Source organism: Podarcis pityusensis (assembly GCF_964106645.2).
Source record: "Podarcis pityusensis genome assembly, chromosome: 11".
Taxonomy (NCBI): Eukaryota; Metazoa; Chordata; class Lepidosauria; order Squamata; family Lacertidae; genus Podarcis; species Podarcis pityusensis.
In genome coordinates this window covers 28,680,639-28,703,578 of record NC_138036.1, presented here as the reverse complement: position 1 = coordinate 28,703,578, position 22,940 = coordinate 28,680,639, and the positions used below count along the sequence as shown (strand labels likewise).

At 40.5% G+C, this 22,940-nt stretch overlaps 2 protein-coding genes across 4 annotated transcripts in view; one reads left to right on the top strand and one right to left on the bottom strand.

Moving 5' to 3' along the window:
* Nucleotides 1–22,940, top strand: part of IQGAP2 (IQ motif containing GTPase activating protein 2) — a 139,591-nt gene that overhangs the window by 99,247 nt on the left and 17,404 nt on the right. For all 3 annotated transcript variants that reach the window (XM_080972246.1, XM_080972247.1, XM_080972248.1), the window contains 12 exons: nt 391–515; nt 1,347–1,510; nt 7,993–8,083; nt 13,065–13,226; nt 15,694–15,836; nt 17,513–17,683; nt 18,620–18,703; nt 20,029–20,100; nt 20,360–20,429; nt 20,589–20,797; nt 21,519–21,668; nt 22,587–22,750. In XM_080972246.1, the coding sequence (XP_080828372.1) occupies nt 391–515; nt 1,347–1,510; nt 7,993–8,083; nt 13,065–13,226; nt 15,694–15,836; nt 17,513–17,683; nt 18,620–18,703; nt 20,029–20,100; nt 20,360–20,429; nt 20,589–20,797; nt 21,519–21,668; nt 22,587–22,750 (1,605 nt within the window). The remainder of the gene's footprint in view (nt 1–390; nt 516–1,346; nt 1,511–7,992; nt 8,084–13,064; nt 13,227–15,693; nt 15,837–17,512; nt 17,684–18,619; nt 18,704–20,028; nt 20,101–20,359; nt 20,430–20,588; nt 20,798–21,518; nt 21,669–22,586; nt 22,751–22,940) is intronic.
* On the bottom strand, nt 3,362–7,985 carry F2RL2 (coagulation factor II thrombin receptor like 2). The gene is made up of 2 exons (XM_080972992.1): nt 6,505–7,985; nt 3,362–4,669 (listed from the first exon to the last, which is right to left on the bottom strand). The coding sequence occupies exons 1-2, from the start codon at nt 6,566–6,568 to the stop codon at nt 3,564–3,566; spliced, it is 1,170 nt and encodes a 389-aa protein (XP_080829118.1). The 5' UTR covers nt 6,569–7,985; the 3' UTR covers nt 3,362–3,563.

The following is a 22,940-nucleotide window of genomic DNA, read 5'->3' as shown; positions in this document are numbered from 1 at the left end:
TTGATAGGTATGTAAAACTATGTAGTCAGCTAGAGTAGTCTTTTAACTATAGTAAAGCATATACAGTGGTACCTCGGGTTACATACGCTTCAGGTTACATATGCTTCAGGTTACAGACTCCGCTAACCCAGAAATAGTGCTTCAGGTTAAGAACTTTTCTTCAGGATGAGAACAGAAATCGTGCTCCGGCGGCGCGGCAGCAGCAGGAGGCCCCATTAGCTAAAGTGGTACTCAGGTTAAGAACAGTTTCAGGTTAAGTACGGACCTCTGGAACAAATTAAGTACTTAACCCGAGGTACCACTGTATATAGCATTAGGCCCAGAACAACTCTTACAATGCATAAGATTTTAATTGCATATTGTGATAAGATTCTAATTCTCTTCCTACAGTTATGCTGATACCTTGATGTCTATTAAATTAGAAGCGTCATCTCAAGGACAAGAATATTTAAGCTGGAATGATATTCAGAATGCTATTGATATGGTTAATTCACAAATTCAAGAAGAAAATGACAGTAAGTGTTTTGTTGTTCCCTCTAGGTTTGGCCTACAAATTTAATCCAATGCAGTTTAGTAGTAGTTATCTATAAATAATCTCTTTCTTGAATGACATTCATTCATTCATTCCACCATTTCGAAACAATTCTGGGTTGCTGAGAGATGCCTAACTTTCAGCACGGTTGATCAACAAAGAGTTGCCCATTAGAGATTTTTCGGTTTAAGGCTTTTTGAGTAACCCACATTAACCACTGAAATCAGAAACATCCATCTTCATCCCTCCTCCCAAGCCTCTTTGGATAACTGCATTCTGAAAGGAACAGACAGATTGCATGAGATTAGAGAGCAAGCATGACCTCCATATACCCAAAAAGAAATCGTACCAGACTAGGAGCACTTCCAATGGGATTTAATAGGTCTCTTTCTCTTAATCAACAACAGTCTATACTATGCCTTTACAAAGGCCGTGAACATCTATGCTAACCATTGGCTATATGAACTACAGTGGTATCCAATGCCTCTGTGCAGCTTCAGTGTGCCTTGTCTGTTACCAAGGCCATTACCAAGTTGCAGAAGTCAGACGGTTAATAGAATGCTCTGTGAACATATGGAGAAGCAGGGGGCTCTAACTGGCCTTCCTCAATGTAGGCTACCTACCTCTACTCCTATATTACTACTCAGTAGCATAGGAAAAGCTGCTTCAGCATGCTCAGCTAGTTGCCAGTTGCTTTTTTCAACAGGTTGTTCTGAAACATAAGGGTTTTCAGAAAATCATGTTAAAAGCCAAATCCTTTTGTATGATCTTAGTTGTTGCACATTCTGTACACTTTTCATTTGTTCTTGTGTAGGGATTGTAGCAATTGGACACATTAATGAAGCCATTGATCAGGGAGATCCTACAAAAACAGTAGAAGCACTGCTACTCCCTACAGCAAAACTTCATGGTGTGAAAGAAGCAAATGCACAGCATTACCAGGATGTTCTGAAGAATGCAAAAACCCTCAAATGCCAGGTAGTTTTTACTCCAAAGTCTTTCATATTTTGCAAATGTCAAAGCTTCCTGTAATTCCTGGCAGAGAGAGCTCAAGGAGTACCCAAACTGTCAATATGTTCATTCAGAGGGTGTGGAACCCTGTTCAAAATAAGGCACCAACTAATGACACATCCATTTTGGGTGCATTGAGCCTCAGTTTGTTGGTCTTCATCCACTTATTTTGCATTACCTGAATAAGAAATTAAGATTTGGGCCTCAGTAACTGAAACTCATCCATCAATGCTGAATCAGTTGGGTCTGTGGGCAACCTTCATAAACTGCCCTCCAATTGTTGCAACCATAACAGTGAATTTTAGACGCTTTTGAGTGCCTTCAGATCTCCCTTCACATCCCCAGGCAGGCTAGCTTGTGACAGGCAAGCCCTAATCAACTTGCCAGGCACTACTGCGAGATGCAATGAAGGTGGAAAATAGTTCATTCTTCATGGTCCTCACTTGCAGAGATTAGCTTAATAACATGGTCTTATTCATGTTCTGTCTGGCTGACAGTGAGTTTCCTGCTACTTGCATGCTGGCCACCGCCCTTCTTGCTTCATTGTCCACAGCTCACCAGTCAGTCATAGGGAGAGGGCCTTTGGAAGTGATTGTGCAACAAGCACAAGTCATCTCCATATTTCACAGCAAACTAGACTAATCTAACACAATTCACCCTTCATTGTAAGACTGAAGTACAGGATAACTGCATATCGTTTTTTCAGAATTGTTAAACACTCTCTTACACACACACACACACACACACACAATGTCTTTGGTTGCCATGTAGCAGAATACCTAGAACGATATTAAGTATGTGTAGACTTAATTTAAACAGAGTTTTGTTCTGTTTACGAAGGTTATTATTTAGCTAGAAGTTGAATTTCCTAAAGAAACTGTCTCTGCAGTGTTGAGCAAGAAACAGTGTTGCTAGTTGCATAATGTTCTGAAGCCACTTTCCAATGCAGGAAAAAGAGGGCAGATCTGTTATCTGTTGTCATGTTTACAAGCTTTTAAGAGTTGCTTTAAAAATAATAATAATATCGGTATTACAAAAAAAGATGCATTTGTGAGTTGTTAGCCTTAAAAAACTAACGGAACCAATATCAAATGCCAATGAATAAAAACTAAACATTTATTCAAAATTTAAGTTGTACCGAGTGCAGTGGGACTTGCTTTATATTAAACATACTATTCTAGGCAATAAATTTAATTACAGATAGGTAGCCGTGTTGGTCTGCCATAGTCAAAATAAAAAAAATCCTTCCAGTAGCACCTTTAAGACCAACTAAGTTAGTTCTTGGTATGAGCTTTCGTGTGCAAGCACACTTGTTCAGATACCCTGTATCTGAAGAAGTGTGCTTGCACACGAAAGCTCATACCAAGAACTAACTTAGTTGGTCTTAAAGGTGCTACTGGAAGGATTTTTTTTATTTTAAATAAATTTAATGTTCAGGTTTAGCAATGCAGTGCGGGAAATGACCACAGGGGAGTAGCAACGACACAACTAAAATGTAGCATGTAAAGTAAGACGTATTTTGAGATTAAGGAAAAGTAATGCGTTTGTGTTCCGTTACTAGCCTTTTCTGTTTTAGAAAGAGAAACATTGGGATGATCAACAAGTTGAATAATTTTGTTTGATTAATCTGTGCACCAGCAGATTAATGTTTAATTAGCTAAACTGGAATAAGATGACATAATACCAGAACCTCCATATAGGTGTCTCTTTGAGATGGTGAATGAACTATAAAGTTTAAATTAGTGCTCATTGCTAGAGAAAAACCCATAGATATCTTTTTCATTCCCAATTATGGTAATGTAATAGAACCAAAATAGGTTTAAAAAGTAAACAGATGTGTGTCTTTAATGTATATCCCCAACAGTTAAATTTTGTCCTCAGCGATATCAGTTAAACCTTGCAACCCTAAAATAGTATGAATTTATTCAGTTTTGCCATTATAAAAATAGATATCTTAAATAGTAAATTTATGAACAAATGATGTATATACAACTTCATCAAGTATCACAGCAGAAGTGTGTCACGTCTTTTCATCCCGGGGTATTTTAACCATGGTGAGAGAAACGCTGGTGTTATCTTTGGTTTTGGACATCATGAAGTAAAGGAATGGATCAAGGCAACTGTTCAGGCTGCTTAGACATAGAGCAATAAGGTAAAAGAAATACAAATTGTCTGTAGAATTGCGATGGTAATTCACATGATGAACGATCAGTATGACATTGCTGGGTGTGTAGCAGACAGCGAAAATGCTGAGGATGAGAAGACTTATTTTGATGTACCACAGCCACTTTTGATCATAAGATTTGAGTGTTCGGATAATTGAAACATAACAAAAAATAACAATACAGAACGGAATCACAAATCCAAATACTGCCAGCGAGATGAAGTAATAGTATTGGAAGGATGATGGAGTTTCGCAGGTATTGCTGACATCATGGCAGGTAAAGATGTTTAGTTGATCCAGATTATAGCTTTGCTTCGCTATGATCAGAGGCAGCATGTATAAGAAAACAACTGTCCATACTGCTCCACATGCTACTGTTGCTAAGGGCTGCTTGGGTAGACTCCTGTAAGTAAATGGATAAACAATGGCCACATAACGGCTGATACTGATGCAGGTGAGGAGGAGCGTGGAACAATACATATTGCCATAGAAGATGGCAGTCATGATTCGACACATTGGTTCTCCAAATATCCAGTTGTTGCCTCTGAGGTGATAGGAAATTTTGAACGGCAGCATGATACAGAAGAGAAAATCCGAAATGGCTAAGTTTGTGTAGAATATAGCAATCCGGGCCGACCTGATTCTGAAAAACAGTGTCCATAGTACAAAGGCATTTGCGGGCACCCCTATTAAAACAACAGCTATGTATAGAGCTGGAATCAGCTTTACACTCAGAGGGCTGGTAAGGTACTCCAACGTGGTGTTGCGTACTTTCAGTACTGAAACGTGGGACCTCTTCACAGAACAGTTGTTTTCTTGGTTGTGATTGGTCCTTGTTGCGCCTTCCATGGCAGAATGAGGTATCTTTTCATAAGCACCTTGTGGAGCCCCATGGAAAGTCCTGATGGGGTGCAGTTTGTTACCTTGACATTCCAGGCTACTGTTGTTGTTACATTCTCTGTCTAAAAGTTAAAAAGAAAAAGGGGTAGTTGCAGTAATTTATACTCAAATAGTGTGTGTGTGTGTGTGTGTGTGTGTGTGTGTGTAATGAACAGTGTTTCCCTGAATATGATATACCATATTTTTCGCTCTATAAGATGCACCAGACCACAAGACGCACCTAGTTTTTGGAGGAGGAAAACAAGGGGAAAAAATATTCTGAATATCAGAAGCCAGAACAGCAAGAGGGATCGCTGAGCAGTGAAAGCAGCAATCCCTCTTGCTGTTCTGGCTTCTGTGATGGCTGCGCAGCCTGCATTTGCTCCATAAGACGCACACACATTTCCCCTTACTTTTTGGAGGGAAAAAGTGAGTCTTATAGAGCAAAAAATACGGTATACAATGGGTGTCAGACTAGGACCTGGGAGTCCAGGGCTCAAATTGCCAGTTAGCCAACAAGCATGTACTTGGGCCAGTCATTGTCTCTCAGCCCTAACCTACCTCACAGAGTTGTTGTGGGGATTAAATGAAGGGGGGGGGACCATTTGCATCATCTTAAGCTCCCCAGAGAAAAAGATGGTATATAAATGCAATACATGATACAAATATGTTGCTAATTTTAGGGAAAGAAAAGGGCTCTCAGAAATCAGCTTGGGAAGCAAAAAACTTTTTCTTTGCCATCTAAGGATTGGTAACACACACACACACACACACACACACACACACACACACACACAAACTTCACCTACAAAATTAGCTTTCATGGTCTGCTTGTTACTTTAACTTCTGTGCTTGGGGGGTGAGCTCTGTATCCCACAGTTAAATTACTATCCCAGAGGTAAGTTATTCCCCCTTGTAAATAAAATTTGGGATTGCAACCTTAAACTGCTTGAGTGCCAATTAATGTGAGGCCTGCAAGTTTCACTATCTTTCCTGCAGTAACTGTGAAACCACGTCACATCTTTCTTTGTATTAGGTGAGTAGGAACCTTTGTATTAGGTGAGAAGAACTTTGCCTGTCAAGGCTGGAAAAGCCCAACACTGCAGTGTATGTTTAAAGTTGGGGAAATTACAATAAAGCAGGTCTTTAAAGACTTAGACAACACTGGAAATACTGCAGGGCTGTTTTCTGGATTCTCATAACTGAGTAAACAAATGATTCTAGTTCCCAGTAAAACATTTACTGTGCAAGCAGCCTTCATTTATCATCCTGTCAATAGAGAAATTATTCAGATATAAAGGCAGGACTGAGAAGAGACTTGAAACAGACAAAATAAAGTAGTAATCAAGTATTTTGTTTGTTCTTAATTCCCGTTATGTTATGCTAAACTTATTTTCCACTGTATATATACAGAACTTCATTGTGTATAGAAGTTACGTTAATACTCAGACAACTTTGGGATGATGTTATTTTTATTAGCACTGTGTTTTAGGAATGCTATTAGATTAGTACTCTGTAAAGTCCTCAAAAGGGGTAGGGGTTTGTTTGTTTGTTTGTTTGTTTGTTTGTGTATTAATGCATTAATATATTTTCAAATAACCAAAGAGCATATAATGAAAAGTTAAGTTTCCACAATGGATTGCCATTGCCTATGTATAATAGGGAACATTACCAAAGGCAGTGACACATTACAACCAAGTACTACTAATGAAAATTAAGCATTAAATATATTGTTTTCTCCCATCAAGATACTTGAGCATTAATACTTCTTTTTACCCATGAAGATACCATCACTGAAATAGAAATCTGCCTCATTTGAGATTTTAATACTCCATTAAAAGATAGATACAGATACGACTTTGACTTGGTCAATTTCTGTCGAAAGAACTAAGACACAACACAAATGCGAACTTCTTACCTTTCTGGGATAAGCAGGAGGATATGAAGAGCAGTCCACTTATTAATAAGAGTATAGATGTCATTGTAGCAGTAGTCAAAACTCAGTTTTTAAAAATATGCATTTTAGCTTCTCCGTTGCTGCTTAATCCTCCTTATAGGGAAAGAAATGCTTAGAGCGTCAGATCTGTGAACTGAACTCATCCTGTATGTACTAGCGATTTTGAGGAAACTTGCTGTTTTGTTCTTTGGAGAAGGGTGTGACACACCAGAATGTGGAAACAGGCAAAGCTGCTTAAGCTTTGAGCTGACACAGAGATTAGCTTCATTTAACAAGAGTGAAGTTAACTCTTGAACTACCATAAGTAGAGAGAAGAATGGGTGTTCGGTCTCTAGGACTTCCAAAACAATTATTTAAGAGGAGGAAAACTTGGTGTTAACTTGCTGGCCTAATCTGGGCTTGAATTTGCATTCTAGCAACCCAGTAGGCCTGGGAATAAAGCATAACCAGTGATAATAGACCACAGACTCAAGACTTTAGCTGAAACAAATAATTTTGTTTATTGATAAACTATGACCTGGTTTACATATCAGATTAAGCCATCATAATAATAATTAAAATCACCATGAGTACTACCAGTTCAGTTGTGCATAAGTCTCTGAAGACCCAACTAGACTTGATGGTGACAGACCTGTAATGTCAGCTGTGAGTTTTTACCAAATTCCTGAAGCCGAATTTTGGTGAAATGAGCTTTGTTTTATGTAAATGCAAAAAGTTATCTAGCTTTAAAAAATGTGTCAACCTCATTTTCCAAATGCAATAGGAATCTAATTGTATTTTAAACCCTAAGCTGAAATGTGTGTGTGTGTGTTATAAAGTTCATAGTGGTATAGTTGGATGATGTGGCTTTTTACTTGTTTGCACGCACACATCCTTCATATTGCAAAGATCTTGAGATTGCAAGCCAGCTTTCTTTCATGGGCACTGAGTCATCTTCCTGTGCAAGTCTAATACATTCAATGTTTTTCTCTGGGAATAAACTTTAAACCCACATCTCTGTTAATGAACATTATTAACATACCAAACAACCCAGAGTTTGTGAAGTTTCCAGTCTAGCAATAGAATTAGAAAATGTGAAGCTGATCTTCCATTCCCAGTTTCAAGAACCAAGTATTTAACACTGCATACTCCCCTATACCACCTGATATTATCCTGACTACAATGCATCACAAGCAAAGAGCACACATACTGTGCTGCTGTCTCTGCAGAGTAAATGGGATAATGATGTTCAAAATAAGATATATTAAGTGTGTGTACACCCAGGAAAACAAAACAAAACTTTTCGTTTTTCATGGCCTTTCATCCCATCTGGTATCATAGCTTTCAGAACTCGCAAACTCATACCTTGTCGCAATATTTCAGAAAGGTTGAGTAAACATGGTTTTTCATTGGACAAATTAAGATCCAAGAAACTGTATTAATTTTAGTGCCCCTTTCTCCCTTCTCCAGGAATCTCATGATGATTCTTCAGTCCTTTGGCTGGATGAGATACAGAAAGGAATTGATGATGCCAATACGAACATAGAAGATGCATCAAAATGTAAGCACCCACCTGAATCCATTCTATGAACTGTTAATCGTTATTTTGCAATAGCAGTAAAAGGCTCACTCTCTATTTCAACAAGGCCATTTAAATTCCATTTCACAAGACCAATTTACCTTGGGAATTCATACTTGCATGATTGTGTGCAATGGCTTTCAAGGATAGAACTTCGTTAGTATAGAGATGCAACTGATAGCGGGAGATGTAAGCTTACCAAAAAATTTCACAACTTCCCTTGAATAATCTTGTGAATTTCAACTAAGTGACCAAGATATTGACTCATTTCCTACCTTGGTAATACAGTGGTACCCCGCAAGACGAACGCCTCGCAAGACGGAAAACCCGCTAGACGAAAGGGTTTTCCGTTTTGGAGGCGCTTCGCAAAACGAATTTCCCTATGGGCTTGCTTCGCAAGACGAAAGCCCATAGGGAAATCTCCGGGGACCTCTTTTAAATGCTAGCGGTGGGGAGCAAAGCCTTTCCCCCCCCTCCGGCCTTCAGAAGAGGTCCAGGAAGGCTGGCGGGGGCTGAAAGGCTTTGCTCCCCACCGCCAGCATTTTAAAAGCAGTCCGGGATAGCAGGGAAGCGCTTCCCGCTATCCCGGACGGCTTTTGAAGGCAGGAGAGGTCCGCGAAGCCTGGGCGCGCTGATCTCAGCGCGCGCAGGCTTCGGCATGCCGGCAACTCTCCGCAAGCAGCGGCAGCGCTGCCGCTGCTCGCGGAGAGGTCCGCGAAGCCTGGGCGCGCTGATCTCAGCGCGCGCAGGCTTCGGCATGCCGGCAACTCTCCGCAAGCAGTGGCAGCGCTGCCGCTGCTCGCGGAGAGGTCCGCGAAGCCTGGGCGCGCTGATCTCAGCGCGCGCAGGCTTCGGCATGCCGGCAACTCTCCGCAAGCAGCGGCAGCGCTGCCGCTGCTCGCGGAGAGGTCCGCGAAGCCTGGGCGCGCTGATCTCAGCGCGCGCAGGCTTCGGCATGCCGGCAACTCTCCGCAAACAGCAGCAGCGCTGCCGCTGCTCGCGGAGAGGTCCGCGAAGCCTGGGCGCGCTGATCTCAGCGCGCACAGGCTTCGGCATGCCGGCAACTCTCCGCAAGCAGCGGCAGCGCTGCCGCTGCTCGCGGAGAGGTCCGCGAAGCCTTGGCCGGACAGCTTTTGAAGGCAGGCGGGGGGGACAAAGACTTTCGCCCCCCGCCAGCCTTCAGAAGAGGTTCTGAAGGCTGGCGGGGGGCAAAAGTCTTTGTCCCCCCTGCCTGCCTTCCCAGGGGCTTTTAAATCGCCCCGGACAGCGGAGAAGTCCTCCGCTGTCCCGGGGCGATTTTAAAATGCCGCCAGCCAGCATTTTAAGATCGCCCCGGACAGCGGAGAAGCCCTCCACTGTCCCAGGGTTTTTTAAAATGCTGGGGTGGGTGGGAAGAAAAGCCCTTGTCGTCCCCCCCCCCAGCCTTCAGAAGAGGTCGGGGGACAGACTGTCCCCGGACCTGGTCTGAAGTCGGTTTCCCTAGGAACGCATTAATTGATTTTCAATGCATTCCTATGGGAAACCGTGCATCACAAGACGAAAAACTCGCAAGAAGAAAAAACTTGCGGAACGAATTAATTTCGTCTTGCGAGGCACCACTGTATAGAATTATAAATCTCACTATCTCATCTAAGGATAGGCCTTTTTTCAGTGGTAGAGTATCTGCTTTGCATGCAGAAGTTCCCAGGTTCAAACCTTGGCATTGCCAAGTAGTCTAGGAGAGACCCCTGTCTGAAATCCTAAAGAGCTGCTGTCAGTCATTGGAAACAACAATGGGACAGATGGACCAATGGTCTGACTCATTATAAGGCAATTTCCTATTTTTTCTACCTCTGCCATAGCTTTACTCCTAGACCCACAATTTCCCATCCATTAAATCACATATGATTGTTGTGAAGGTGAATGCAGTAAAGCTTATAAAGTACTTGACAAGTTAAAAGTGCCATTATTGATTTTGGCACTTTAAAAAAAAAAAAAAGATAGTGGAGCCAAGCTGCTGTTGGTATGGAATAACCAACTAGAATAAAGCCATGTTGACTTGTGGATGGTAGACGTTGTTAAAGCTTAGTACTTCAGTATGTTGAACACTACTTTTGTTGTCAAAAGTACTTGCTGTTCCCTTCCTGAAAAGGTAGACATGAACTTTGAAACCAAGTATTGACACCTGTTTACCTGGAACTTTGTCCCCCTCCACAAGTCAAATATACACCTAGCAAGTCACATTCTGAAATATACAATCTATATGGACCCAAGTCTGTTTACTTTGACTCTCAACTATTTTATGTAAAGAAAATGACATCATTTAACTTAAGTTTGCTTTTGCTTGAATTGTTTGCTGATTGTCCAAGGATGAAACTCCCCCTCCCTCAAAAAAGACCAAAGATTTAATAAACACTAAAAATGACAAGCTGTTGAATTTTGGATATTGTTGCTGATTTACTAGATTCATTGGTTTGCCTTCTCTGCTTTGTAGTGTGTGATATAATCCTTCTAGCGACTGTACCATTTCAGCCTGAAAGTGGGTATTATATGTTTGCTACCCAAATTAGGAATAAACCTGCATTCCTTTGCTTAGAAAACCAGCAAATATTGGAGAAAGTTAGCCTAAAGTAGAACCCTCCTCCCTGGCTAGCTAGACTTACCGGTACATATTAGAACCCTCCCCCCATTTTAATGCTAGAGGAGAAAGAGTAATTATGCCATTTTCCACCTGAGTGATAAAATTCTTTGTAAAGCAGACAAGTATAGGAGAGAAGATGTGACCCAAAATGAGCTGCAAACTTGTTTGGGTTTTTCTTCATTTTAAACATTGGTACATCGCTTCATCCCACACTCAAGGTGGCTAATACAATCTAAAACCCACATAAAATTCATTAAAAACTACTCCTTATTTCCTTGTTTACAATATGAATGAATCCCTGTGACGGGGTGAGCTTCCGTTGCACGGTCCCTGCTCCTGCCAACCAAGCAGTTCGAAAGCACACAGTGCAAGTAAATAAATAGGTACCGCTCCGGCGGGAAGGTAAACGGTGTTTCCGTGCACTGCTCTGGTTTGCCAGAAGCGGCTTAGTCATGCTGGCCACATGACCCGGAAGTTGTATGCCGGCTCCCTCGGCCAGTAAAGCGAGATGAGCACCGCAACCACAGAGTCATCCGCAACTGGACCTAACAGTCAGGGGTCCCTTTACCTTTTACATCACTTCATCCCATACTCAAGGCGGCTAATACAATCTAAAACCCACATAAAATTCATTAAAAACTACTCCTTATTTCCTTGTTTACAATATGAATGTTTTCATGCCGTTTATGTGCTCTGAACCTTATAAGCAAGTTTTATAGGGTTAATATCTTTACTAAAATTTGCTAAACCTATTTGACCAGAGGGGAAGAATGTAACAAAAGAAAAGTGAGAGCATTGTGGGAAGCAGTGTTCAATTCTTTCTTTCTTTCTTTCTGTTGTTGTTGTTGTTTTATTTTAAAATTTATATCCCACCCTTCCTCCCAACTAAACCCAGGGCAGCAAATGCACAAAAAATACAACACTTAAAACATCTGAAAATAATACCAATGCAGATGCAGACTTGGAAAGATCACTACTTAAAAGGGCTTTCCTTCTCTGAGCTCAAGATGGCATATGTGGGTCTTTATTTCTCCAGCTGAGTGAGGATTTGTTCCCATGTCTTCCCAGTCCTAGCCTGGAACTCTAGCTGCTATGCCACTTTTGCTTAAAACTTGCCGTGCCCAGCCTTGAGCAGTTCTGCGTCTGCACTGGAACTAAGTTCTTCTGTGAATTAAGAGACTCTGAAGTTCAAGCTTAACTGTTAAAGGCAGTATGGAAGAGGAGGGGCGGTTGGGGGGGATTAAAAGAATAAAAAGCATACATATGATACTTTCAGAAGTGTTACTCATTTATAAGAACATTAAATATATATCTTAAGGCTTGTATGATGTTGTGTCCCTGCTCTGATCACATTCCAGGCTGGTTATGGGAAAAAAGCACTCTGGATGTTTTCAGATACTTAGTTATTTGTAACACATTCCGAGGCTTAGACCTGACACCAAGCACAGCTTCTGGGGGATAAGTCTCCAAACTCAGTGAAGCCTCTGAACCCAAAGCAAGTTTACCACTGATATCTCTATCTGTTTCTATATCTATACGCTGATGGAGTTCAAATAAGCCACTTCTCGGAACATGGTAGCTTAACTCTGCTTAGTTTCTTGAAGGCTTTCCTCCCCCGGTGGCAGTGTAACACATAAGCCCATCTCCCACTTAACAAAAAAATCATTCCTAATTACTCTCTCAAAAATTAAGCAATACATGACTAGCATAACCAATTGCATTCTTTGGATTTCCCAGCCACTCTGAAATATGTCAAAATCAGATATCTCTTTTAAGGACATTTCATTGTAGCACGCAACTTCCTCTCTCAGCATTCGCATTGCATTAAATTTCAGCAATCTTTAATTAACCATTGAATGGCTGTGGAAATATTTAATAAAGTCAGAGTCATCAATAACTCCCACATTCAGATTATTGTTGAATTATTCAGATTATTTCCCCCACGATAATCTGATGTAAAGCATATGTCCTGTGCATGAGATGAATCCCCAATCCATGAGTTCCCTTTGTGTGGGCAGGTAATCCCTCCCCTACCTGGCCTGATCTCCTTGGCAACGCTTCCCCCAGGTGGGATTGGACAGCTGACTGGGGTAGGCGGAGGCCTCCAGGTATCCCACCTGAGGGAAGGCGAAGCCAAGCCTATGCTGATGGAGCCGCTCCAGATCCAGGGGCTGCGCGCGTCCACACAAAGGTCGCCCCCCGTTTTATGCGGGGAGCGGTCATTGTCAGTTACCATGAACTGGACTAGAAAACGGTGGTTTCACCCTATGCCACAAATCTGCTTAAGGGCCCTTATGCTGGAAATGCATAATTGATAACCTTTAACATTATTCTGTCCTTTAGTGGCCATTGGGACAACAATGATAAACCAGTGTTTAGAAAATGGTGATTCTGCACAGATAGTCACCATTCTGCAGCCTCCTAACTTCAATTTAAGAGCTGTCCCAGAGTGTGCGGAAACATACTACAACAGTCTGTTGGAAACCAAGAATCTAAAAACCAAAGGTAATACCCTAACCCATCACAACCAGCACAACAAATTGGACCTGGCTAAATATGAAGTTTTTATAAATGTTTTGCATGCTTGTCTACTCCTATTGTTAAAAGCATTGCTAGTCTTAACATATGCCAGTTAAGAACCATTTTAGATATGTCTTGTTCTTGCTTGCCCTTGAAAGAAATGATTTTAGTTTGATTAGCAGTACTTGAAATACTCTGACAAAGGTCTTCTGAGATGTTTTAGTTAGGGGAATGTCAATTGCTAATTAAACACAGAAGGAGCTGAGCTTGAAGCAGTTGTGGTTTCACAATTCTGATCTCTGTTGCAAACGAGAGCAGCCCTCCACAGAACTTCCTGCTGCCTCAGTAGTTGCTGCTGAGTTTCTTCTGACAAGCTGCCTCTGGAGAAGGCTTGGCATTCCAGAATTCCTGCATTTTGTAGTTCTATAACTGTGTGTTCCTGCCCAGATTCAACCGAATAGCATTGCTTATGACTGTGGCTTTGTGCATGTGCACCATATGAAGACTATAAAAACATGATGACCCTCCACAACAGAGGCATAGATCTGATTGTTTAAAAGCATAGGAACTATATTATTGGGTCAAACCAATGACTCACTCACTGCAGCATCCTGTTTCTCTCAATGACTAGCTAGTTTGCTTCCTATGACGAACATCTGGTACAAGGCTCCTGCCACTAATTAACTTCTGTTTTCTACCAGCCTTTACTTTCAATCTTTTTATCTCAAAGTGTGCATGAGGTGTGACATCCAATAAAGATGTAAGCAGCAGCTGTGAGACAAAAGTTTTATTTTGTTTTGCACCAGGGTAGAGAGACCTGCCTCTTCTTTCCTCATTATTCAAAGGACATAGTGTTGGCTACTTCATGCCTATTTCCTTCTTGTACTGAATGATTAAAGCTTAATAAAAAAAAGAATCCTACATATTGCAGTGTTATTATCCCTCCCCCCCCCCAACCACAAAGAAAATGTTTTGTAGGCCTCTGATGGTACTGTGGGTAAATATGGTCCTGCTAGCTACCTCTTCTAATGATGTACCTCACAAGATTCTGGACAGTTCTCTAAAGCAGACTTAGGAGGTTGTGAATCAAAGCTTCAGAACTCTTGAAGTGGTTCTGTTGCCTCTGTTAAGTCTACTAGTTCCCTAGTGAATGTATAGTCTCAAACACTTGCCGCTGCAGCACTGCTGAAGCTGAGCTGGTATTGGTCTGGTATCTGGGTGGAGTAATCTGGGTGGGAAGCTACTGAGAGTCCTCAACATGATATATTGTTGTTTGTAGTAGTAGTAGTAGTAGTAGTAGAAATCTTAATTTGTCACCTGCCTTTCACCCTAAAGTCCCAGGGCAGGTACAACACTTTAAAATACAGTTTAAAACAGTTCAGAAACTTACAATTTAAAAAATGTAGTAACAAAAAGTAGGGTTGGTTCTGAAGAAATACATCTCCATTATCAAAGGCCAGGCTAAAGAGGTGAATCTTTGGCATTCACCAAAAACTGTATACAGTAATGAAGTTGCCAGGTGTATCTCTGCGCAGAGGGAGTTTCACAACCTAGAGTGGCTGCCATAAAGAATGACCTCTCCTTGGCCACCAGCACCAGGCTGGATCTTAGCACCTGAGAGGGTCTGTAGGGAAGGAGGTGGTCTTTCAGGTATTTGGGGCATGAGTCGTTTTGGGTTCAATGCCCTAAGTGGCTTTGGAGCCTTTGTGAATGCAATGTAAATTTATGGTAGCTGCAGAGGCAGAAGTCTCTTCTACTTGGCCAATCAATGTGGTTGCAGAGCTTGCATTGTGGAGGCTGCAGTAGTGATGGTTTTAAGCAGCCTTCACATTGTGTTTGTTCATGTGCAATTTAACCCTAAACTGTTGTAGAGTAAGCTGACCTAATTAAGGTCTAGGGAGGAGGTGCCAGGGAAGGAACTAGTCATCTAGTTGAACCCCCTGCAATGCAGCAATCTCAACTAAAGCATCCAGGACAGATGACCATCCAAACTCTGCTTAAAAACCTCAAATGAAGGAGAGTCCACCACCTTCTGGGGACATCAGTTTCCCTAGACCAGTGATTCCCAATTAGCTAAGTACTGCAGGCCCCCCGTTTTTCAAAATCAAAACCATGGACCCCCTACTTTTGAAAATGTTGGTATCTCTGTGGTAGCTTTTGTTATGTGAATGGTCCAATGGACCCCCTGAGGTCTGCGGACTAGGAACCACTGCTCTAGATCATTCAAATATTTATAATTGAAGTGAGGTTGTGGTGTTCTAAAACCCCCAGAGTAGAGTGAAGGTTACATGAAGGTTGAATCCTTGTCTCAGCACCATGTCCTTTTCCTCCTTGCAACCACAAGTCTGCATTTGTATTGGTGCTGAAGGATTAGAAATGGGAGGGTGGAAGCACATTTATGTTATTTTGGCAATGTCTAAACAATAAAGTTATTGTCTTTAAATTCTTTCAGATCCTGATGAAGGCCCATGGATCAAATTCTTAATGCAAGGCATCTATGATTATTACTATAACGTGGAAACTGGAAAGGGAACTTGTGTACCACCTGAAGGAATTGTACCCAAAACATCTTGGCTGACTGGTGAAGAGATTCAGGTAGAACAAAATAATTGCTGTGGTTCGTTTCTGTGTTAGTTTTGGATTTTTTTGAGGAGAGTGTAAAATGAAGCTGCTTTGAGCATGGCTTTAACTATCAATAGGCAGCGTGCACATAAAATGATAAAGAGTGATGAGGAAGACACTGCTGGGCATCAAGAATATAGTTAAGATGGCAATGGAGCAAGGCATGAAACTCAGTGACAAAGAAGATAGCCTTTCATTTTAAATGGAAAGGTTGCAGTGCTATTTCTCAGACCTGAACCACTCTGGAATATCTGTTTCTTTATATTTAGCCTTAATTATGCATGTTAAGAGTTGCAAATATTTTTCAAGGTAGTAATGTCTTCTGCATATTTAGCATTCCACATTTAATTTTCTTAAATATTTATTTTAAAACCTATTACAGATGGGGAGTTCATAGACGCACTATAAATTCATTTTGTCATGGTTCAGATGACAAAACCAATGCATCAAATATTTCCAAGGCTCATCGTTTAGGGCTTATCTCTTCTCCCCCTGCCCCCAGCAGCCCAAATTTGACAGGTGGGCAGGACCACCCACCTGTAAATTGCATGATGTCATAATGATGTCAGGTGGTTGACACCTGTCAAAGTCATTTGATAACAGCCGATTGGTTACAGAAAGCTTATTTGAAGTCTCTGCAGGGGGAAAGATTCATCTAAAAATGAAGCATTCTTTTTTCTGCAGAGGAAGCAGTTTGTATTCTTAGTGCTTCCTCTGGTGCTTCGAATGAAAATTGCTTCCTTTTGAAAGAAAAGATATAAAAGACGCTGTGTCTGAAAATGAGCACTTTTCTCTTTCCTTAGAAAGCTGTTTGTTCTTAAAGTGCTCAGATATGAGCCACTTCTTGCAGCAGCCCATGGCAGCATTAGGAAGTTCCGGAAGCATAATTGATTTCAGTAGAATGCTGATGCCAGCGGATTGTCTGTGCTTCAGCTTTGCAAGACTCTCTTTCCGCACAAACAAACAAGCTGATCCTTGCTGCTTGCAGAAAATTCTGCACTGCACTTTAAAGCCCCAACAACCAGCTGTTAGACAGGGCTTCAAAGCACCTTGCAAAAGCTTTTTAAAGGCGCCATCAATCAGCTGACCCCCTTTTTGCCCTAGCTGTGACTTTATCTACCACACACCTGATGTCACATATGGGCTTTTTTCCTGCAAAATATATTATTATGGTATGTTTCATTATGCCCCGAAAGGATTAATATCTTCTGAACTAAGCAAAGATTGCCCTGAGAACCATAGACTGTAAGTCTGGTCTTAGCTAGGCATTTTTTTTAATGTTATCCCGGCCAAATGTTCTGAACTACAAAGAAGAAAATTATGAAAGAGACATTTTGCACACTGGAGATGCAGGGAGTTGCACAGTGAATTGCTAATCAATCTGGCAGCATTTTAAAGATAAGAACATCCTAGTATAATAACCCTTGTGGAATTCACTTGATGGATGCAGTTTTTATGAAGCCCTTGTACCAGTTCACAGTGTAGCAACATGAATTATAGAACAAATATTAAAACTCAATGGGAGGAAAACAGTGTAAGGGTGGTCATTAGGCTCAAATGGAAACTGGAATGCAATTAGCTGCACAAACTGTTTTGCTTGGCTACTTAAGTTATGCCCGATATCTGGCATCATCTTTTTCTTTTCTTAGAATATTGTTGCCCAAATTACATCTGATTACAACAGAGAACAGCTGTGGTTTGCAAATGAGGACTTGATCATTCAGCTACAAGCTAAAGCAAGGGGATTCCTTGTCAGGAAAAAATATAAGGAAAGAAAGGCGTATCTCCAAAATCAGGAGCCATCAGTGATAAAGTTACAGGTATGATCATCCAGTGAAGCTCCATGGCTGCTTCTGGCTGTTAACTGAACAACCCAATACAGTGGTACCTCGGGTTACATACGCTTCAGGTTACACACTCCGCTAACCCAGAAATAGTGCTTCAGGTTAAGAACTTTGCTTCAGGATAAGAACAGAAATTGGGCTCCAGCGGCACGGCAGCAGCAGGAGTCCGCATTAGGTAAAGTGGTGCTTCAGGTTAAGAACAGTTTCAGGTTAAGTACGGACCTCCGGAACGAATTAAGTACTTAACCCGAGGTACCACTGTAGTGAGACAAATCTTGCACTAGTATAGCCTAGGATGCTGATATAGTTCTCTGTTTATGGCTGGCTAGCTGCTGGTTGTAGTGCCCCTATCCCAGTCAGCCTAACAGTCATCTGCCTGGACCCAGATAGACCTCTGTGTTCCAACCTGACATTTTTTATCCTGCGTCTTGTGCAACAGATTAATAATGGTTATTACTGTACAGATGATATATAGTGCTGTCTTTTGCAAACATGTTCAACAGACCACTTTCAAATGATGGGATTGAGAACCACAAGTAAAATTAGTTATGTCATAGCTGCAGTTTGCATAAACAGATCACTGTTTGTTGAAAAAGGCAATTTCCACTCATCTCCTCTATGTTTTCATTTCAAAACCTTGAAGTTACAGTAGAATAGTTTTTGTCTATTCTGAATTTGAGCATGAGCCACAGAATAGGAAGCCTTAAACAAGGGCTGAGATGTGTATTGAGAAATTTGTTGACTAATCAAAGAGGAATGAACTAAAAAAAATGGTGGTGTTTCTTTAAAAATGTCATCGTTCTTTTCTTCTAGAAAATGCTCCAAATGGTTTTCAAGATAAAATAATATCTAGAATTGTTCTTAGTCCTAATAATCTGTTCCTTTGTTGTTGTTTTTAATCCAAATAAATAGGCATCCTGGAAAGGTTATAAGCAAAGGAAAACCTACTCTGAAAGACTTCAAATGTTGCAAAGAAATGTTGCTTCTGTTATCAAGGTAAGTATTCCTATATTAATTGATATTGTTATAATTGGGTTGTTATTGGGTAAAATTGTTGTTATTGGGTAAAATTGGAAAACTAATAAAAATTATTCCCAAAAAAATGTATTCCTTTATTTGGAGAGCACCGGTGCTAACTTCATATGCTATGTGTCTTGATTGTTATTATCTTCCTGGTTCTTCTCTGGAAGGGGCTGCTATTGTGGACCAGTACCTATTTTATGGTGTTTGGTCATTGACCTGATTCCCACATAATGATAAGCTAAACCATGGCTTAGCATGAACAAATATATGTGTGGATTCCTAGAGCAAAAATTGAGACTGGACCACTCCTTCCCCAGTCCTGTTACAAAGCACAAAACTATAGTTAATACTTTACATTATATCCAGATCGAGGTTTGTAGTTTGCCTTGCTCCAGATAAACTATCAGGAGTTGTCAAGGTTTGCTCTTGATTGATCACATGATTTGTCTGGGGGAGACAAACCACAAACCCAGGTTTTGACAGAAAGTCAAACCACATCTTAGCCCCAGGCAGAACCAGGGGAGCTGCATTATCAGTATAATGTTCACACACATTTGCTCACTCACACTAAGCCATAGTTTAGCTTAGTGTTATATGCAAACTATGTCTGTTTCTGAAAGCTGGTGCTCAGCATGTGCACCTTAATCAAGCATGTGAACCTTGAGTAGCTTGGTGAAATGACAAAGGTTAGGTGTAACAGAAAAATCCATGATTTATGGTGTCTGTAGATCTAGTTCTTGAGAGCTAAGTAATAGCAGTTATCTGATTGCTTCTTGTTGTAGAGATATTTAGGAATGTGCATAATTGTATAGTCAAGAAGAACCCTGAAATTATCACTTGAAAGAGGCAGTGTCTGTCCATGTCACTCTGGGATTGTAGTCTGATGAACTGAAACAGAGGAATTTGCTCCATCTTTATATGGAGAACTTTCAGTGGATAAGTGTTATGTTTAGTTTTTTAACTTCAGGTGTGATATGTACTGTATGTGCTCCTATGCATTATACAAAAGACCAGACATGCCATCGTGTAGTTTGTGAATAAATTGTTTTTAAACATAGAAGTTTTCAAAAACAGAATTTTTAAAAAGTTGTTCATTGTTTTATTGCAACTGCAATTGATTTTTAAAAAATGTTTTTAATGGATGGTTACTGCTTTTTTAATGTTTTTCTTAAAATCAGTTTTATTATTGCTGTGTTTGCTGCCATGTGCTCCTTCAGGAGGAAGGGTGGAATATGAATTGAATAAATAAAAACTAAATAAATATTTTACCTATTGGTTCATTCTTCTTTGACTTTCAGATTCAATCGTGGGTCAAAATGTGGTTAGCAAGAAGAACATACAAGAAACGGATGCAATATTTCAAAGATCATGTAAGGTTCCCCACCTTCCCTCCTATTCTGTACTGGGTATATCTTCTGGGTCCTGCTGCCTTCAGTTTGACTGGACAAAAACAAATTTATAATAGATCAGACATCTGCCCCCTACCATGGGATGGCATGGCTTCAGTGACAGAGGAAAAGAGATAAAAAGCATGCTTGAGTTTGCATTATATACAGGTAGATAATTATTACAGCCTGACTGTTTCCTGTGTGATGATGTCCATAAATGCATAATCTGTGTCTCTTTCAGAATGAAGAAATTGTGAAAATCCAAGCCTTCCTTAAAGCAAACAAAGCTAGGGAAGACTACAGGACACTGAGTAAGTGCTGGATAATATTTTTTGGCCATAAATTAAGTGGGCAGATAAATGCCTAACAAACACCAGCACACATGTTGCAACTGGTTTGAGGAATTTTGATTAGAATGAAATGTCTAAAGTTCCTGAGCTTAAATTATGATTTGTTTACTTAACTTGCAGCTGGTTCTGAAAATCCTCCTTTGAATGTCCTTCGCAAATTTGCTTATCTCATGGATCAGAGTGATTTAGACTTCCAAGAAGAGCTAGAAGTAACAAGGTTAAGAGAGGAGGTGGTCACAAATATCCGATCTAGTCAACAGCTGGAGAAAGATCTGAACCTGATGGATATCAAGATAGGATTGCTGGTTAAAAACAGAATAACTCTGCAGGTTGGTTAAACGGGTGACGGTGGTTGTGAGATCCCAGCCAAGGGGTCTTTTGGAGAGTCCTATCCCATTTCCTTACTTTGGTAGCTCAGCTGCTTGATAACTGAAAGAGTACCAAAATAAATTTATCTAAGATCTTTGTGTTTTCTTAAATGTATAATTGCACCTTTCCTATACACACACTTGTTGGGAGGCAATGTTCACACAACATTAGTCACAATCTATATCTACCCTGTCTGATGAAATACTACATTTCCCCTTGAACCAGCTTCAATCTGAACTGAGAAAAAGAATGACCCTAGGTGCATTTTAATCCAGTAAGGTTTACATAGCCTAAAGTTTTTAATCTAGCCCCTTAAAGTACCTTCCATTGCAATTACAATTACAATAGCCTAAGGGATTATTGCCCCCAGTCAAGCAGTGTTGTCTCCTGCTACATAGAACTAATAAGTGGTTGAATCTGTGTGACAACTGTCTAGCTGGGCTTCATCCATTGACCCTCTGCCTGTTGCTTAGATGTCATTTTTTGACATTCAGAACTATGGTATGCACCTTTTCCTTGCTAACTTAATATTTAGCCTTCTTACATCTGTTTTATTTGGTTGTAACAGACTGCAGTTGCCCACGTTCTACTTCTAATGTTGGTATTCTTTCTAGGTTACTTACAGAACTGCAGCTTTACTTCGCCTTAACAATTGAGTTCTGCATTTGTTTGTTTTTCCAGGATGTTGTATCGCACAGCAAGAAGCTGAACAAAAAAAGCAAAAATCAGGCAGAAGAGATGGTGTCTGGAGATAAGCAGGGCATCAAAGGCTTGAGCAAAGAGAGGCGGAAAAAGCTGGAGGCCTATCAACACTTGTTTTACCTTCTACAGGTGAGCTGTGTGGTGGTTGAGGATTCATGTTAAGTAGTTTCATAATACATGTCTGCTTGAATAATGAATTTCATCATGGGGGACGGAGAGAACCTTTGGTAAATATCACATTCTGACTTCAAGCATATACACGTAGGTCCCACTATCATTATGCAAAAATTCATTTATCCAAACCTTTCTATGCACACCACAGATTTTGATATCCATACATCCAGAGTTTGCCCACTTCCTTACTTTCTTGCTTGTTTGTGCTTTGATGGTCAGCCGCAGCCATTTTAGGGCAGAGACCATGCAGAGGAGAGAAGGGAGGAGAGATCAGACAAATCAGAAAGCAGGAGAGATTGAACAAATTTCCTGCGTTCCTGTTCACTTGCAACATATATTGTTGCAATGTAGATTATTCAGAAGCTGTTGGTTATGGGCTCTTCAGTAGAAACACAAAAGTAGGGTGGCAAATAGGATTCCTAAACGAGTTTATCCATACAGTTATATTGCTTAGCTTTAATAAAGTGTTTCACTTTATATAGAGGCCTGCGTCAACAACCTTACCTTATCTCTTCCTTCCTGCTGTCCTGAAGGTTATTCACTCATTCACTTCACAGCCATTGTTGAAACCACAATGAGAAACTTTATTTATAGTCATGCTCTCTTTTAAAAAGGCTGTCAGATGGCTGGCCTGTGTAGATAACCAGAGGGTTTGAGCTGTACCATAGTTTTCAAGAGTAATAAACTTGATACCAGGAAGTGGTGTAGTACTTAGCGTTTTCTACCATGGCGCTTTCAGTCATTGGCAAGCTTGGATTAGTGTTGATACAAATGAAAGTGCACTGAGGACTCAGTCCTAATACAGCAGGCAGTGGAAAACTTCACAATTTTGATTAATATGTTTTTTCAGTCATTCTAATATTTCTTCCATAGACTAATCCAACTTACCTGGCAAAGCTGATCTTCCAGATGCCCCAGAATAAATCCACCAAGTTTATGGATACAGTTATCTTTACTTTGTACAACTATGCTTCTAATCAGCGAGAAGAATACTTGCTTCTGAAGCTGTTTAAAACTGCTCTAGAAGAAGAAATAAAGTGCGTATATTAAAGGACACAGTGGCCCTACATTTTATCTCCATTTTTTAATCATAAGACATCTATGTCTTGCCTGTTTAAACAAAATTGTAAACTGTTAAATTCCCTTCTGTTGTCTCTTGTGCATATAGTGGGTTTTTCATCGCAGGCAGATTTGCCAAACATAGGGTGTTTGCATCATATTAACTGA